This window comes from Cnephaeus nilssonii (assembly GCF_951640355.1).
Source record: "Cnephaeus nilssonii genome assembly, chromosome: 6".
Taxonomy (NCBI): Eukaryota; Metazoa; Chordata; class Mammalia; order Chiroptera; family Vespertilionidae; genus Cnephaeus; species Cnephaeus nilssonii.
The window spans coordinates 62,511,070-62,529,040 of record NC_137077.1 but is presented as its reverse complement, the minus strand read 5'-3'; the positions used below and the strand labels follow the sequence as shown (position 1 = coordinate 62,529,040).

Here is a 17,971-nt window from a genome sequence, read left to right as displayed (position 1 = left end):
TTAATTAAAGCCAATTAAATCTTCAAATTTACTGGGCTGAAGTTTGTTTTATATGAAATAAAACTGGGATACAGTAATTTCTGTTACCTACTTTTTTATTCAACTTATTAACTGCTTTAGTAAATATTTTTCTACATGCCTCTGAAAATACTGTATAACAGTTCAATACATGGTTTCCCCATAATTTACTTAATCAATTGCTATTGTTAAATATTGAGGTCATTTCCATTTTCATTATTATTCTATATAATAAAAACCTAATATGCAAATCGACCAAACATGGACTGACCAGAGGAGTGATGGGTAGCTATGACGAGCACTGACCACCAGGGGGCAGATGCTCAATGCAGGAGCTGCCCCCAGCCCGCAGGCCCCAGGACAGCCAAGGTGGGTACCAGCAGGGGCCTTCCGATCAGAGGGAGGTGACCAGCAGCGAGCTGACGGTGCCAGGCCAGCCGAGGTGGGGGCTCCCCAATCACCCTGCCAGTCGCCCCACAGATCGGCCCTGATCGCCAGCCAGGCCTATGGACCTTAACTGTGCACGAATTTCGTGCACCAGGCCTCTAGTAAATAATAAATAGTGAAATTTGGGGAAAGAAATCAACTCCATCTGTAACACTGGTTTTTTCATTAAAATTTAACAAATTTCTTCTACTTAATTTGAAATACCTTGGTCATCATCATCACCACCATCTGCATCCATGGCATTTTCATCTTCATCTTCATCATCATAATTATAATTCGGATCGTAGGTAAGATATTTAAGACAAATATTTATAATAGTAGAAACATGAGGATATACTTCCTTAGGACATCTGAAGAAAGAAACAAAAACTATCTTGAGTAACTACTTTTCTCCTTGATTCAATACTTGCCCTGTTTTGCTTTGTTACTAGACTTTTTCTTCCCCTTTAATATAACACAGGAAAGTGGATCCCAGACTTTTCAACACCAATGACCCTACATCTTTTTCTTCCATTAGATTCATTTTTAAAATATTTACTTTAGCCTTCACATTTTAACATCTCTTAAGTTGGAATAATTTTTATATTTTTAAATATATTTTTATTGATTTCAGAGAGGAAGGGAGAGGGAGAGAGAAACATCAATGATGAGAATCATTGGTCATCTGCCTCCTGCACACCCCCCACTGGGGATCAAGCCCACAACCCAGGCATGTGCCTGACCGGGCATCTAACCATGACCTCCTGGTTCATAGGTCAATACTCAACCACTAAGCCAGGCCAGAATGATTTTTATAATAAATGGTATGTCAGGGTTAATGTAGGGTAGAATAGAAAGAAATATGTATACAGTAGTCCCTCCTTTATCCATGGGTTTATGTTCCAAGACCTCCCCAGTTTGTACTGCAGACAGTATTGAACCCTACATATGTGTGTGTGTGTGTTTTCTCTGTACATACATACATACATACATTTTTATGGCTTCTCTCTGGCATATCGGAATTGCCAGCATTACTACTTTTACATTTGGGGGCCATTACATTCATGAGCTACATAACAACTTTCGGTCAATAAAGTACCTCATGTATGATGACAGTGGTCCCATCCTATATAATAAAAGCTTAATATGCAAACTGTCCCCTCAACAGGGAGTTCAAGAGGGAGTTCGACCAGGGGACGGGGCTGGCTAGCCAACCGCCCCACGGTCCCTCCCCCAAGCCACCCCACCCCGGCTGGTGTCAGGCAGCCAGGGAAGGGAGGCCCTAGCCGGCAGCCGCTACCTGTGCACGTATTTCATGCACTGGGCCTCTAGTAAGATTATAATGAAGCTGAAAAACTATTGCCGTCTTAACGCAATGCATTTCACAAAGACTTACCACTATGTTACAACTGCTTACAGTATTCTGTAAAGTAACATGCTGTATATGTTTATAGCCTAGGAGTTGTAGTGGAACAGAATTTGTCACCCCAAAATATGTCTTTTTGGCATAAGGATTATATTAAGCTGATTAATTTTAAGAAACAACAGACACGAGAGAAGCTCTGAAGACCAATTATAAAGTATCCCTTGTAAAAGATATTTACATTTATAAGGGAAATCTCTATTTGTAATGGTTTCTCCCTGGCTATACCAGGAAAAGCATATAGCCAGGGAGAAACTTCTATCAACGAAGAAGGCCAGAACTAAAATCTATAACAAACTTACTCTTTTTTATCTTGCTTTTCCTGGTAACATCCCCAAACTGACTGCCTTCACACCTAACATCCTGTTTACTCTTCAACTAAAGAAGGTATATCTAAAGGGTGGCTTCAGCCATTTTGATAAGTTAGTCAGTTTTCGTGGGTCTCTCCCATGTAGACATGAGATATACATATTATTAAACTTTGGTTTTTTTTCTTGTTAATCTGTCTGATTACAATGAGTTTCAACTAAAAACCAAGAAGGGTAGAGAGAAAATTATTTTTCCTTCCCCACAGAGCAATAGGCTAGATTCCACATGGCCTTGGTATGTGGTAGGCAAGTGGTCGGCAAACTGCTCGCGAGCCGCAGTTTGCCGCTCTGTTGACTAAGTTTGCCAACCACTGGGATAGGGGCTTAATCACAAGGAACAACAACAGCCTGTAATTATTGGAATCGAGAGTCTAGGTCAGTGGTCGGCAAACTCATTAGTCAACAGAGAGGCAAACCGCGGCTCGCGAGCCGCAGTTTGCCGACCACAGTGGTAGGCTATACCATCTAAGTTTGTGTAAGTGCACTCTGATGTTTGCACAAGGAGGAAATCACCTAAGAAGTATCTCAAAATATATCCCCGTCATTAAGCAGCACATGACTGTATTAAAAAAACAAAACAAGCACATGCAACAGATCTGATAACAGAAACAGCTATTAATTAAAGGTCTGGTAGCATATATAGCATGGATATGCTGGACAAAGAGATGATTCGCATCCCCACAGGATGGTGCAAGATTTCATTAGGCTCCTCAAAACAGGGTGCAATTTAAAATTTATGACTTTTTTATTTTTGGAATTTTCTATTTAATATTTTTGGACCAGTTGATAGTGAGTAACTGAAAAGAGAAACCATAGATAAAGGGGGAATACTATATGCTGTATATTTTCAACATATGATTAGAGGATTAAGCCCATATGAACTTATTCTCTTTAGCAATTAGGATTATTTGTGAAAATGTCAGTGTACATTCATCTAGGTTCGGTTATCTAGCTGTATGTTAAGAAGAAAGAGCATATAAATGCCTCAAAATAAAGGAATAATTTGTTTCTCAATTAAAAGGACAAAAACAATTCCCACAATTTCTGATTTTAACAATTTGATATGACTAAAGCTATTTAAAACCATTGAGTTGCACCAAGGGACTGCTGCAGATAACAACCAGAGAAGTTTCAAGACACTGTACTGTCAAGACACTGTACCTGCTACTACACTGTCAATTCTAGGCAAAGAGGGGAAAACTCTGTTACATGGCCCCTTCTAGTACATAATTGCATTTCTTTTTTTTTTAATCAAGGTTTCCAAATTGAGAACCACTGCCCTAGCAAAATGTATGTGACAGGCCTCAAAAACTGTTGAAAGAAATTCATTATACATTTATACATTTCTGGCCTGACTCCAGGCTGTCAGTAAATTAACCCATTTTTCCTCACCTACTTAATCTAGCTCTTATTAATGAAAAAATTTTATTTGAAAAAATAGAGATCTTAGTAACTTACCTTCTCACAAATGATTCAAAGGCTTGAATGCAGTACTCTCTTAACTCATCATCATCTACATTACAAAATTTTACCACTAAAGGAATTATCTTCTCAAGGTATTCACCTAAGAAAAGCATATTGGTACTTAAAAACATTCATTAATAGTTTTTTTAATTAAAGAAAATTTGAAAATATTTCAACATTGCTTACCTATTCTATGACCAGCTTGCCTACTAATAGCAGCAATACATTGTATGTAGGTTCTTGTTGTTGACATGGAATCATTTTTGGACAACTCTGACAAAAGATGTTCGATAAGATCTACAAAAACTATATTTCCACAGCTCATAACTAGATGGCCAAGAGCAATAATGGTTCTTTTCCTCACTGCAAGTCTAGGGCTGGTCAACTGGGGGAGTAGACAGGTCAGAATTGAAGGATGAAAATTAACAAGAAGTCCTCCTTGCCTTAAAAGAAGAAAAAAAAGAAAAGAAAAGAAAACAACAAATAAATTCAAGATGTTTTAACATTACTGAAATGTCTGGCCCCTGAACCCAATGTATTCAAAGAGTAAAAATTTACATGACATAATCCAAAATCAGAATGAAAGGACAACTAAATTCTTACTATCTCTACCAACCCAACTAAAAACTTGAGCAAAGTGAATGTAGTTTTGAAATCTGTATCCCTAAATTACCACCTTCTGGAATCTAGACCTATGTTATCCAACCAACAGACTTGGGAGTACATTAAAAATTAAAAACATAGTATGATTTTGTAATTTTCCCTTTCCCAGATCTATAAAATAATGTTCTCTATTGATAGCTTTTTCTTCTCTATTACAGCTCTTTCAGGGTTCACAACTCAAAGTATCTCTTGACTACCCCCTCTTTCCACTGTCTTTCTTCTACACATCTGTATACTAAATTTCACTTATCCTGTTGGTCCAACCCTTTCTTCCAAATCATTTCACATGTGTGGTTCAATAAGTCAATAGCAGTCAAATATCTATGTGCCAAAACAATCCTAGTAAATCAAAGCACACAGAGGACAAAAAAGTCTAACTAAACTTTTAATACTTCCATTTTAAACCCTAAAACACACTATATTTGCAGTTAGTATTTAGTTTCATTCTGCCTTATATTATAGCCATTTGCATTCTAATCCCCTATTGTAGAGTATAAGCTCTTTGTGTGTCAGGATGATACCTCTTCAATATGTACCACATGAAGTCACTTGATTATTTATTTTCAAGTTGAAGTGCATTAGCCACAACTAACACAATAATGATGAAATAGAATAATTATGAAAAACAAGGGTAAACCGAAATTGACAGGTCTTTTAAGGTATTTCCCCCTGTGAGTTGTTTAGATCTTTGTATCTCCCCAAGTTTGTCTTCCAGAGGAAAGTAGAAAAGCAACAAATGTATAAAGACAAGTTCCTTCCTCCTCAAAAACATGCAGTGTAAACTTGGTTACTGAAGTTTATAAACATTAACTGAAAAATTTGCCATGCTATACATCTTATCTCAGTAGATCATTGTATTCATGAACATAAAAGTAAAATAAAACATAAAAAATTTGCTGAAATATTTAAATCACAAATTTATTTCTCCGATTCCTAACCACCCACACATATTTATAAAACAGCCACAATTTAAACATGAATAATTCTAAACCAAGTTCTATTATACTTATCAGAAGGGTTTTTAATAAATGCACATAATATTTTTATTACAAATAATACAAATTATAGGCATGTTTACCTGCTCAACATATCAGCCATAATATCCAAGGCTTCTAGCTGAACAGAGACATCTTCCTGCTTTGCTATCGCACTGGTAAGACGTCCAGTAATCTTTTTACATACATTAGCAGCTAATGCAGAGCCTGCATGAATAAGAAACCAATAATAATTTCAAGGCAAGTATTTTAAATTCCACCTTATACTCATGGAAGTTGCCAAATATTCGACAACTTTAAACTTGATTATGAGACTGATTCAAGAGATCCATGTCAAAAATTATGTATTTCAAAATAGGCTGTTTCTCAATAAAATAATTTATTAAGACATTCACAAAATGAGATAATAACTGCAGAAGGAGTACGTGACCCAGGGAAAACAGTATCGATTCAGATAGGCACTACTGAACATCAATTTCTATGCATGGTATGAATGCCAACTACGGAGTCAATAGTAGCTGTAAGTGGTTGGAAAGCATCAATGAGATTTTTCTCTATTGAAGTCTTCTTTACCAGTAACCTAGACTTCTAAATTTTAGTGAATTTTAAAAACTAATGATCAAACACAAACCAAAACCAACATGGTTTATTTAAAAGAGAGAGAGAGAGATAACTGTAATCTCTAATAAAATCCATTCCAATCCAAAGATTCCATAACTTCATTATAAAGTGAAAATGTTGTTGTTCCAGAGAACTCATAAATCAAGGTTACTATTTTAAAGTACATTTGGGTTTTTAAAAAGTGAGAGAGAAAAAAAATTTTGCAAGAAAGAATCTGAATGGTTAACGAGAAATCAGCTAAACACAAGCATGTTTCAATGAGAAAAAAATAAGGAAAAAATATCAATATAGCTAATACAATTATAAAATAACATACTTGAGTTGGTGAAATAATTGCAGTTTTAAGGTTTTTATTTATTTTTTAATTGATTTTATGTTTTTATTGATTTCAGAGAGGAAGGGAAAGGGAGGGAGAGAGAGAAACATCAATGATGAGAATCATTGATCGGCTGCCTCCTGAATGCCCCCTACTGGGGATAGAGCCAATAACCCAGACATGCGCCCTTGACCAGAATCGAACCTGGGACCCTCAGTCTGCAGGCTGACACTCTATCCACTGAGCCAAACCGGCTAGGGCGAGTTTTAAGGTTTTTAAAATTACCAAGTAGTTATAAGAGATTCAACCTTACCTAAAGATACTAATAAACTGAACTATTTCACAGCTGTCTTAATAGTGTTAAATGTTTTATATCAAAAATTTTAAAGCAAAGCAAAATTAATATTGAAAATAAAGAGCTAATCAGAAATAACTCATGATTTTGATTATCTTTTGCCTCATTGCATAGGATGACATAATTATTCTATAGTCATGGTACATACAACAATATTAAATCTTGCTCCAACATAAGAATCATTCAGATATTTAAATTCCTATGAGATACTTAAATCCAATAAAATAATTCATTTAAAAGTGAATTTTTAATCAAAAATAAGACTCTGGTATTTTTTTCTTAGTTGTTCAAAGGGATGATTACCAAAGATCTTTTAGGATGGACACCTCTCTCCCTCCCTGACCAGGAGGGGGGAGGGGGGGAAAGAGAAGAGAAATATATTTCCCTCCAAAGGGAAATAGGAAAAAAAAAAGTGACCTTGCTTACTTACCACTGGAAGCTGGTGGAAGTTCTCCAATTACTGTTTTAAGGCCAATACTTGAAATATCTCGAAGTTGTTCTTTATCAGAGAGCATGTTAGTGCAGAGGGTATCTACAATTGTCTCTACTTGGTATTCTTTCACTTTACTCACTAAAGGCCCAAGGCTGTAATATAAAGAAAACCAAAAATTTTAATCTAGATAAATACAAAAACAGAAAAATAAACAAATAGAAACATTAACTTTCCTGCCTAGCACCTGTCAACACAAAGTAAACACACTATGCCAAAATGGTAAGTAGTATACAAATAAGGGCATAAAAGAAATTCTTGATACATAAACTCCTTGCGGTTAGTTTCCAATCTCCCCTCCCCGCTGATTTCCATTATAGTATAATGAAACTTAAGACAGTACTGCTTTTTTCTCCCAAAGCATATTGTGGTATATGCTTTTCATATTAGGATTTTATACTATTATAGGTTTGCATGTAGGTCCACTGGCTGAGGTCACAGCTTTGTGTCCTTCCCAAAGAATTTAGCACACAAAATAGGTAATGTTGAGCGCATGACTACTCATTGAGGAGGAGCCATTATATTCAGCACTGGAGTGAATAGTATAACCTCTATCACCAAAAATGTACTGTCTGGTTGGTGAGGTGAGGAATTAACATGTCTACATTATAAATGAACTGAAGGCATTCACTAGGCTACACAATGTTTGTAAAAACAAACAAACAAACTTTTAAATTCAATGTTAGTATTTATAGGAGATTGTACTTAAAGAGTTTTTTAGGTATTGGGCTTTGATGGGATATAGCTAGAAAAAAAAAGAGCATTTCTTATAAAAAGATCAGAGACTAGAATAAGTGGAATGCATATTGAAAAAGAAATGAGAGAAAGGAAGTGTTTGATACAAAAGGCAGATGAAAAACATAATAGGAAACTTAGGCCCCGGGGACATTATGGAGAACCTTTAATATCAGGCCAATTAATTTAAATGTGTTGTGGTAAACTGGGAGCCAATGAATTTTCTCAAGCGTAAGTGCAGAATGAAAATAGTTTAATTTGATAAATACTCTGGTCAGTGTTTCATATATATATATATATATATATATATATATATATATATATATATATATGCTTAATCAATAAATGCTGCTTGACTAGAGAAGTAGTAGGGAGAGAAATCTGGGGAATTAAGAGAAGGAAGAAAAATAAACAAAAATGTTAAACAAGTCCAAGAATAGCCCAATCCAAAATTATGGCAGTGACAACAAAGACATAGCATATATGGAGAACTAATGTGAAACAATGAAAATTGAGAGTGAAAATAAAAGGAATTAAAAAATGAATTTAAAGAGTTCTAGCTTGCATTAATGACAAAACAGCTTTTTTGGGCTAACTTTACTGCAAATAATCAATGTAAAACCTCTAAAACTATTATTTTAGAAAACAATAATTTAAATGCCAGCTACTGATGGAACTAAACCAGAGAAGAACTACCTGGATTCCATATCCAGTAAAATTACCCTTTAAAAATGAAGATAAATTAAGTCAATTTCAGTAAAAAACTGAATGTATCGCCACCAGACCTATACTTAGCTCTCTGGGCCAGTGGTCAGCAAACTCATTAGTCAACAGAGCAGCAAACCGCCGTGGTTTGCCGACCACTGCTCTAGGTTAAAGGAAAATTCAACCAGATGATAACTTGGATTTACAGAGAGGAATAAAGAAAGATCATGAGAAATGGTGTGTGTGTGTGTGTGTACATGGCTATATTTTTAAAATTATATATATTACAATAGCACAAAGACAGGAGAAAGAAGAATGTTATTGCAAGGCTTTTATAATTTATATCATGTGGTACAATACTAACTTTATTAATAGACTAGAGGCCCAGTGCATGAAAATTCATACCCTGGAGTGGGGGGTGTCCCTCAGCCCAGCCTGCCCCCTCTCACAGTCTGGGAGCCCTCAAGGGTGGGAGGAGACCCGGTGATCAGGGGAAGGCAACGCCCCCATCACACCTCTGCTGCTGCAACTGCCAGCAGCGCAAGCCTCGGCTGGCCCTGGTTACCTGAGCCTCAGGCGGCCCTGGGTGGCTGGGGAGCTGAGGGGGGCTGAGGGACTCCGGAGGCAGGCGTGCGGAGCAGCCGGACCCTTCTAGGGGCGGGCCCGGCCGTGCTACATGCCTGCCGCCCCAGCGGGGCTGAGGGGACTGGGCGCCGCCATATTTGTGAGGGTGTGATGGTCAATTAGCATATTCCCTCTTTATTACATATGTGATAAATTTAAGATGCAATTTTTAATCCCTAGCCTAGAGTGAGTACCAAAAATAGTAATGCAAATAGCTTTCTAAAAAGTCAACAGAGAAAATCAAAATTAAATATTATAATACAGTGATTCCCAACTTTTTGGTTTCATAAACCCTTATAACACTTCCAAAATCAACAAAGACCCCAAGAACTTTTCTTTACATGGGCTGTATCTGTCAATATTTACCATATTGAAATTTAAAAGTGACAATAATAAATTAACATAAATAATATTTTTAAAATGTTTTCATTGATTTTTTAGAGAGGCAGAGAGGATAGAGAGATAGAAATATCATCGATCGGCTGCCTCCTGCACAGGCAACATAAATAATATATACATTTATTTTTATTGTTGTTATTCCTCATCTGAGGATATTTTTCCATTGATTTTGAGAGAGAATGAAAGGGAGAAAGAGACAAACAGTGATGTGAGATAGACTCATCGATTAGCTGTCATCGCACATGTCCAAGCCAGGGTCAGGGATCGAGCCTGCAACCGAAGTATATGCCTTGCCCGGAACTGAACCCAGGACTCTTCAGTCCACAGGCCAACGCTCTATCCACTGAGCCAAACCAGCTAGGGCACATAAATATTTTTAAGACAAAATAATTATATTCTCCAAAAAATAAAAATGTGAAAATTTTACATTTTTACAAATTAATGTTTGGGCTTAAAACAATTGGATTTAATCTGTTGTAATATCACATATCATGTGGCCTCTGGAAAGTTATACTGTGCACTTATGAGAAAAGGAAGTCAAAGGGAAAGTAACACCCTAGTATTACTAATATAACAGTTTTTATACTTTCAGGGTCTCAGATGTCCCAGGAGCCCCCAAATCAAACTTTGTAGCTTCCCCCATCCCCCTCATAGCTTGCTGCCCTGCTTCCTCCTGTAGCTCTCCACCATCTGCTTGTAGCTCGCTGCCCCACCCTCCTGCTGACGTGTGATCCGGTGGTTACTCAGTTGGTCGTTACGCTTCACGGTGTAATGACCATTTGCATTTACATGTTTATTATATAGGACTGACAATAAATGTCAATGGACTAACTATCTGAAGTCTACAAAATACAGAACTTAAAAATAAAAGAGATTAAAATGAAAGTAATATAAAGAGATATACTACACAAATACTAATTTTAAAAAAACTCAAGATATTTTAACATAAGAGAAAATGTATTTCAAGATATGGTATATTTAAAAAGAAACATTTTATATTCATAAAAGTCAAATATCAAAAAAGGTATCATTGTAAATGTACGTACCCAGTCATTGAGCTTTAAAGTACATGAACAAATTGACATTTAAGATAAAAACACTTAAGAGATAAATTGACCACCACAGCTGAAATTTTAACATCCCTCTTTCAGTATTTAATATCAACAAAAGAAAAAAATCACTAAGGATATAAATCTGAACAATACTGTCATATACCTGACATAATTGACATTTCTAAAATAATGTACTCAACTACAGAATACACTTTCATTTCAGTGTACATGTAACATTCACCAAGACCTACTACCACAGCCGAAACATAAAACAAATCTCAGTAAATAGACAAAACAAGGAAACCAAAACACAAAGAAACAAACAAAACGACCCTAAATCTTAAAGAGTGTGTGGTCTTCAGACCATAATGCAATTAAATTAGAAACCAGTAAAAATAAAAACAAACATCTACATAACCTCCAAACATTTGAAAATTGCTTCTAAATAATCCATGGATCAAAGGAAAAAAATCACAGTGGAAATTAAAAATACTTCAAATAGAAAAATAATGAAAACATCAAAATTTATAGGATATAGCTCAAGAAGTACTTAAGAGAAAAATATAAATGTTTAAGAATTAGAAAGGAAGAATAAGAAATCAACAAAATAGGCAATCAGTAACAGAGAAAATTAACAAGCCATAAAAATCAGTTATTTGATAAAAGTAGTAAAGTTTGTAAATCCCTAGAGGAATTGAAGGGAAAAAAGAGAAAACACAAATTAGCAAAATCAGGATTAAAAGAGGGATAGTCACTGATGACAATTATTTAGGTAGAAAATCCTGAAGAATCAACAAAAAAATTCAAGATACTGCAATTCATGATTAAAAGCCTTATTCTTGTTAAATATTCTCTTCAAGTATTTCTATAGCTTCAACAAAGTCCCACTTAAAATTTAAGTTACCTTATTTATTTTTAAAAAAAGAAATTGACAAATTGATTGTATAATTTAGATGGAAATATAAGAACCTGAAATTGGGAAAGAAAGAAAAAAACTAGAAAACTTACACTACGTTACTTTAGACTTTTACAGATGTATTCCAGCATTTCCCAACCAAGGTTGATTTTCACCCTTTGGTAGACATCTGGTTGTCACTAACTATTGAGGGGAAGAAGGAATGCTATTGGCAAGTAGTGGGTAAAGAACAAAGTGCTGCTAAACATCCTACAATACACAGAATAACTCCTCACAACAAAGAATTATTGGCCCAAAAAATCTATAGTGCCAAGAATGAAAAAGCCTGACTACATTAATAAAACAGTGTTGTACTGGTGTTAGAACAGACAGATCAACAGAATAGAATAGTCTAGAAATAGACCCACACCTTTATAGTTAACGGATTTCTGACAAAGATGCCAATGCAATTCAGCAGGGAGAAAAGGTCTTTTCAGTAAATGGCACTTCAACAACTGGATATCTTTATGGGGAGAGAATGAACTCATTTCCTACTTCATAAAAATTAATTCAGTGGCTCAGTTGTCTGGGTGTCATTCTGTGCACTTAAGAGATTGCCAGTTCAATTCTGGTCAGGACACATTCCCCAGTTTGGGGCTCAATCCCCACTAAGGGGTGTGCAGGAGGTAGCTAATCGATGTTCCATTTTCACATCAATGTTTCTCTCTCCCTCTCCATTATTCTCTTTAAAACTCAATAAAAACATTTAAAAAAATCACTTCAAGATAGATCATAGAACTAAAAGTAAAAGCTGAAACTATAAGGCTTTTGGAAGAAAATATAGGAGAAAATCTTTGTAACTTAACATAAATAAAGATTTCTTAGGAAACAGTAAGTAATAACCATAAAAGAAAAATTGAAAGTAATTTTTAAATTAAACTAAATTCAAATCTAAAATTAAAAACTTAAGGTCATCAAACTGGGAGAAAATATTTACAAAACACATAAGTGCCAAAGGAATATATGAAGAACTCCTAAAATTTGATAATAAAAGATAAACTCAATTTTAAAAATTGGTTCTTCAATTAAGAGTGAGGTTGAACTTTTTATGTTTATTGGCCATTTGTATTTCTTCAGTGAATTATCTTTTCATGCTTTGCTCGTTTTTATACTGCGTTGCTTTATCTTATTGAAGATATTGTAATACAGTGATGATCATTGGTATTCATAATTGACAAAAAATGTGTTTTTATATGGGGAAAATAAATAAATAAATAAAAATCGGGTGGGAAAGTCAGCAAAAGATAAACAAATGGCCATAAACACAAAATAGCACTGAATATCATTAGTTATTAGGAAAATATAAACTAAAACTATACCTGCATACCCATGGGAATGGCTAAAATTAAAAAGTGACACAACCAAGTGTTGGTGAGAATGTGGTACAACTAGTACTTCCATGTAAAATGGTACAAATATTTTAAGAAACAATTTAGCAGGCTCTTAAAAAAATCAAAATGGACAACAGCAATTTCATACTTAGTATTTATCCATAAGAAATAAAGACACAGGAACTAAGTTAAAAAGGACTCATACAAGAATGTTTATTTTATCTTTATTCACAATAACCAAAGCCTAGAAAGAAACCAAATGTATAACAGAATGTGGTATTATGGACTATTAATCAGTAATAAACTCATGAAACACCAATACATCCAACATAGATAACTCTCACAGATTATGTGAGAGTGAAAAAAGCCAGACACAAACCTATACATACTGTATGACTCTATTTAAATCAAGTTCTACAACAGGCAAAACTAATTTAAGGTGAACAAAACAATGGTGACCTCAAGTAGGGATGTTGTATGTGAGGTAAAAGTACAATTTTATCTTTTGCAAATGTTTACCTAGTCTTCTGAAAAAAGATCTAACTTTTCACCAATGATGCCTGCCGCCTTCATCATGTACTTTCCACTCTATTTTACTTCATTGTTCTATTAATGCCTCATTATTCACTGCTTTGATTGGAGAAACATAATATGTTTTCCTTTCAAATAAGGCTAATCAACGCCCCCACTCCCACTCCACTACTTTTTATACTTTTATAGGGTTTTCTTGGCTATCTTGAGCAAACCCCCTGCCCTCTTCTCCTTCCCACCAAAATTTACTTTAGAATCAACTTGTCTATCTTGTGGGGGAAAAGCACTGATTTTTATAATTAGGTAAGCATTAAATTAATCTGGAGAAATTGAGTTATCCTGATCCAAGAACATGAAATGTCTTTCCATTTGTTACAAGTACATTTTTGTTAACCATTAGGAGTATTTTAAAGTTTTCCTTGATATAAGCTTTGAAAAAGATAAAACTGTTAAGTTTCTCTTATACAATAGCCTCACTCAAGGTCACCATTGTAACATATCTTGTTACATTTATTCTGAGGCATTTTGTCTTTCTGTTGCTGTAATAAATGGACATTTGTTTCCATATCTTCCAACTGGCTATTACCTGCATATATGAAAGTTACTGATTTTTGTTCATTAATTTTACATTCTGTTACTTCATGGAATTCTCATTGTTTACATTAATATTTTTTCTATATTGACTTAATTTTTCCCATGTACCTTGTCTTACAGTGGCTAATATCTTCAAAAGAAATGTAGCTGGGACAGAGACACATTTTTGCCTTGTACTTGACTTTTGTGTGGAGGTATCTGGTAATTTATTGGTATTTGTGTTGAGGTGTGAATGTGTGTTTGTGAACTTTTAATGTTAAAAAGATACTATCAAATTCATATTATTAAATGTTTTACTTCAAACTGGTGATGAATTCTCTCTAGTGAGATAAAGCATCCCTGACCTGTTTTTCCCCCTAATGACACATTAAATATGATGCTGGTATTTGGAAGGTGCTATGTGTTTTTTTTGTGTGTGTTTTTTTCTAAATCAAAATCAAGGTAGAATCTCACAGTACCTTGACAATTAACCAGGCAGTTTTTTCCTTCATCTGATCTATTAACCTGAAACAAATGTATTAATAAAGCACATAACATTGAACTGCACTATGTTCTTGCAATGAACCTCATTTGATCATGGTATGTTACACTTAATATACTGTCTTATTTTGAACATTTAAATGAAACTGGTCTGTAGTTTTCTTTTTTAGTGTTATCTTTACTTCGTCAAACTTATCAGTATTTAGCTAAAATAAAAGACTGCATGGTTTTCATACTTTATGTTCTGGAATAGTACTAGAACTATGTGTACTGGAATTATATATTCTTTGAGGTTTCAAAGAGTATGTGAAAGACTTCTGTGTCTGACTGTCCTTTGGATGATAAGTTCTTTGACAATTTTCCCAATTTCTTGATTAGACTACTTTAGTAATTTATGTATCTATTGGGATTTTCCCTCTTCCAAGAAGCAGATCTTGAGTTTTATCTAATTTATTACCTTTTTTTTATCTTAATTCTTTTATTTTCTTTAATATGTAATTTCTTCCCCAACCCATTAATTTTAAGTATAAAAGATCATAAAAAATCAAAAGCCTCAGATTCCTATGAGTTAAGATTCATACTCAAGTGATAAAAGACCTACATACCTCACAACTCTCAATCTAGAACAAAGATTACTTTTTCTTATTGTATTTAAAGGGTGGAAAATGTTTAGCATATATTTTGAACAAAACTTTATTAAGAACATGGCAAAAAAATTTAAAAGATGAAAATGTCCCAAGTTAAAGAAACATATATAAAAGTTGTACTGCGTGTCTAGAAATTCTATATTGATCTATGAGTCTCACGTTGTTGCCTACTCTTACAGCAAGTATCTAAAGGCTTAGCTCAAAACAAATTAAAAACCTTTATAAGGAATCCAATAAAGGAATAGTAATGAGACAATACTTCATTTAAATTATCAAATATTATATAACATAAAATGACATAAAATTCCTTAATTTAATTTTTATATGAAACTACAGGTTATACTAATACCTTACGATGTAAATTAAGGATTCCTAATATTTGGTATGTATAAATTAAATAGATGCATTAACAGAGTAAGTCCAACTTTCAAGTTTTCTTCTTAATATCATGTCTAATGTGATGCTTCTACTGTACTGTACACACAAAGACAACTGGAATTCTCACAATTTTAAAGAAAGGTTCTTTGTAGCCTGGTCAGTGTGGCTCAGTGGTTGAGCATCAACCTATGAACCAGGAGATTCCTAGTCAGGGCACATGCCCAGGTTGCAGGCTCAATCCCCAGTGGGGGGTGTGCAGGAGATGGCCAATCAATGATTCTCTCTCATCATTGATGTTTCTATCTCTCTCCCCCATCCCTTCCTCTCTGAAATCAGTATTTTTTAAAAAAAGGTTCTTTGTAACTATTTTATCATCAGTGTTGATTTGTGTTAATGATGTTGTTTTAACTGCTGCTATTCTTTAAGTCTTATTTTCATCTGTACTTTCCTTGAACACTGGAATATAGAGATGGATAGAGGCAGGTAGGCCTTTTAATAAAGCTAAAAAAAAACTGGGTCAAACAAGTGAGAGAACCACTCTTCCTGGAGTTTCCTATATTACTTTTTTAAGAAATAAAATACCATAAAAGGCTACAGTTAGTCAATATAGAAACTATAAGAAAATGCAGTATACTAAGTATAAATACTAAACATTCACCAGTCACCTAATCCAGAAAGACATAATACAAGACTAAGATAATTTACCAATTATTACAGTATTTTAAATGTGGTAGAGAGCACAGTAAGCAAGTAAAAAAACAACTTACCATTTGACAGCTAAATTCTGTACCTCTCCATTTTTATCTTCCAGTAACTTCAAAATCATTTTCACTACTTTCCTTTCACTATCATCATCCAACTTGATAGAATCTTTCTGCAGTTCTGTCATCAAATCATTTGTAGCCATAAACCTACCAAAAAATTAAAATTTGTTAATTTTAATAAGGTATCATTACCCAAAATTATCTTTCCCAGGTCAGTCTTGATTTCACATTTACTGACAGGAACTACAGTGAGTGATCTTTCATTCTAATTAATTGCATCACTGCTTTTAGGGGGAGAAAAGCTCCTCTTAACTTTTTCTTTGCATGTGATTTGAGTTTTACCTAGGAAGCCTTTAACACGTTAAGCGCCAAGCCTGTTTTATCTTCCTTTCCGTTTCAGTCATCGGCGACTGACATGGAGCTTAACGTGTTAACTACAAACATTAAGAACACCTTCTTAAGTAATACTGTGTGTTACATGTTACATATTGCAAATTAATACAAATTCTCATCTCCATCCCAACTCACATTACTAGGTATCAGGTGTCTTTTCAAAGTGATAATGAGGTGATTCTAGAAAGCTGTTTCACATGACATCCAAGCCCCTCCCTTAAGAACCACTGTCAAAGGAAGGTTAAATACTGAACAGCCTGACAAAATCACCAAGTGATCAACTGTTTAATCTCAGTTTTAAATAAAAGACTGAACAGAATATATAAATAAGGTAGACTTGCAGATTTTTTCCCTTTATACCTCATGAGTCAGTTCATTGTTTTAAAAGTAGTTTCTCAGAATACCAGATAAGCCCATTGAAATAAAGCTCCAAAAATCAGTTTAAAGACCAAATGAATTTTCCCCTAATTCTTGGCTCCCCTCTACCTAAAAAATGAATCTAACAGAAATAACTACTTAATACCTTTTTATTTTATTTGAACCAGATCCAGTTTGAGCAAAACTTCAATATTTTATGTTACATTCAGAAATGTCAAAGATCCATGTTTAAATCGACTGAAAAACAAATTAGAGCTAAAATGATAAACAGATATGCAGATAGTCTGGCAACTTAGGCAATAAATTATGTGGCAAGAATTTGGCAAAAGAACTTAATTAATTTAGCAAGTCATCAATTATAAGACAATTTAAGGATAAGTCCAGTAATTAGTATGTTCACTTAATGCTAACTTCAAAGTTTAACACTACATGCAAGCACAATTCTTACCAAATTTTGTAAAGGTGGTTTGGCTCTCTCCTGCATGCCCCCTACTGGGGATCAAGCCTGAAACCAGGCATGTGCCCTGACCAAGAATGGAACTGTGATATCCTGGTTCTTGGGTCACACATAATTCTCCTAATTGGAAGCCCCTTCCCATTTTATATGACAAAAAGTAAATTAAAACTACAATATTCTGGAAAGTAAAATAAAACAATCTGAATAGCACATGAAGGCAGGCACTTCTACACATAAAACAATAAAAGCATCTTAACCATTTTACTTAGATAAAATTCATTAAATAACCATAGTAGTTAGCACCTCTAAGAATCCCTGAAATGCTAATCATCTGGTTAAAGAAAAACATGATGACCATCAATTTCAGTAAAAGCAGATAAGCCCAATGTAAAAAAATGTTTTGGTTCCA

The 17,971-nt window shown here is 34.4% G+C and overlaps 1 protein-coding gene across 1 annotated transcript in view; it reads right to left on the bottom strand.

Annotated features, from left to right (window-relative positions):
• CAND1 (cullin associated and neddylation dissociated 1) overlaps positions 1–17,971 on the bottom strand; it is a 54,246-nt gene that overhangs the window by 24,463 nt on the left and 11,812 nt on the right. The window contains exons 2-7 of the mRNA XM_079775385.1: positions 16,338–16,481; positions 7,080–7,234; positions 5,441–5,564; positions 3,886–4,142; positions 3,694–3,799; positions 670–815 (exon numbers count right to left, since the gene is read on the bottom strand). Coding sequence (XP_079631511.1) covers positions 670–815; positions 3,694–3,799; positions 3,886–4,142; positions 5,441–5,564; positions 7,080–7,234; positions 16,338–16,481 — 932 coding nt within the window. The remainder of the gene's footprint in view (positions 1–669; positions 816–3,693; positions 3,800–3,885; positions 4,143–5,440; positions 5,565–7,079; positions 7,235–16,337; positions 16,482–17,971) is intronic.